The 346-nt window shown below is 50.9% G+C and overlaps 1 protein-coding gene across 1 annotated transcript in view; it reads left to right on the forward strand.

The window, feature by feature from the left end:
- The window catches only part of crlf1b (cytokine receptor-like factor 1b), a 28426-nt gene continuing 28080 nt past the window's right edge, over positions 1–346 (forward strand). The window contains exon 1 of the mRNA XM_008277513.1: positions 1–90. Coding sequence (XP_008275735.1) covers positions 33–90 — 58 coding nt within the window. The 5' untranslated portion in view covers positions 1–32. The remainder of the gene's footprint in view (positions 91–346) is intronic.

Genomic DNA, 346 nt, shown 5'->3' on the forward strand with positions numbered 1-346 from the left:
CTCCTGGACGCTGGAACCGGGCTCAGAGGACCATGATTCCCTTCGTGTTTGCGCTCCTGCTGGTTCCACGCGTGTCGCTCACCTCGACGCGTAAGTACCAAACTTCTCCAGACAGACAGACAGACGGACGGAGGGACGGATTCACCTCCTTCCTGTCGCTGCAGGAGGAAGATGGGAGGCGCTGGGTTGGTTCTGTCCAAACCAACAGAACGGGTTCGCTTTTGAAATGAGTTAATTAAAATACTTCACCTCTCCAGCTGTTATTGTCACCCCGCCTATCATAATTATAACGTGCATGCAAATTATGAGCAACCACAAAGACCTACTTAGCCTCGTTTCATTTTCT

This window comes from Stegastes partitus, unplaced genomic scaffold, assembly GCF_000690725.1.
Source record: "Stegastes partitus isolate 25-593 unplaced genomic scaffold, Stegastes_partitus-1.0.2 Scaffold99, whole genome shotgun sequence".
NCBI classification, from domain to species: Eukaryota; Metazoa; Chordata; class Actinopteri; family Pomacentridae; genus Stegastes; species Stegastes partitus.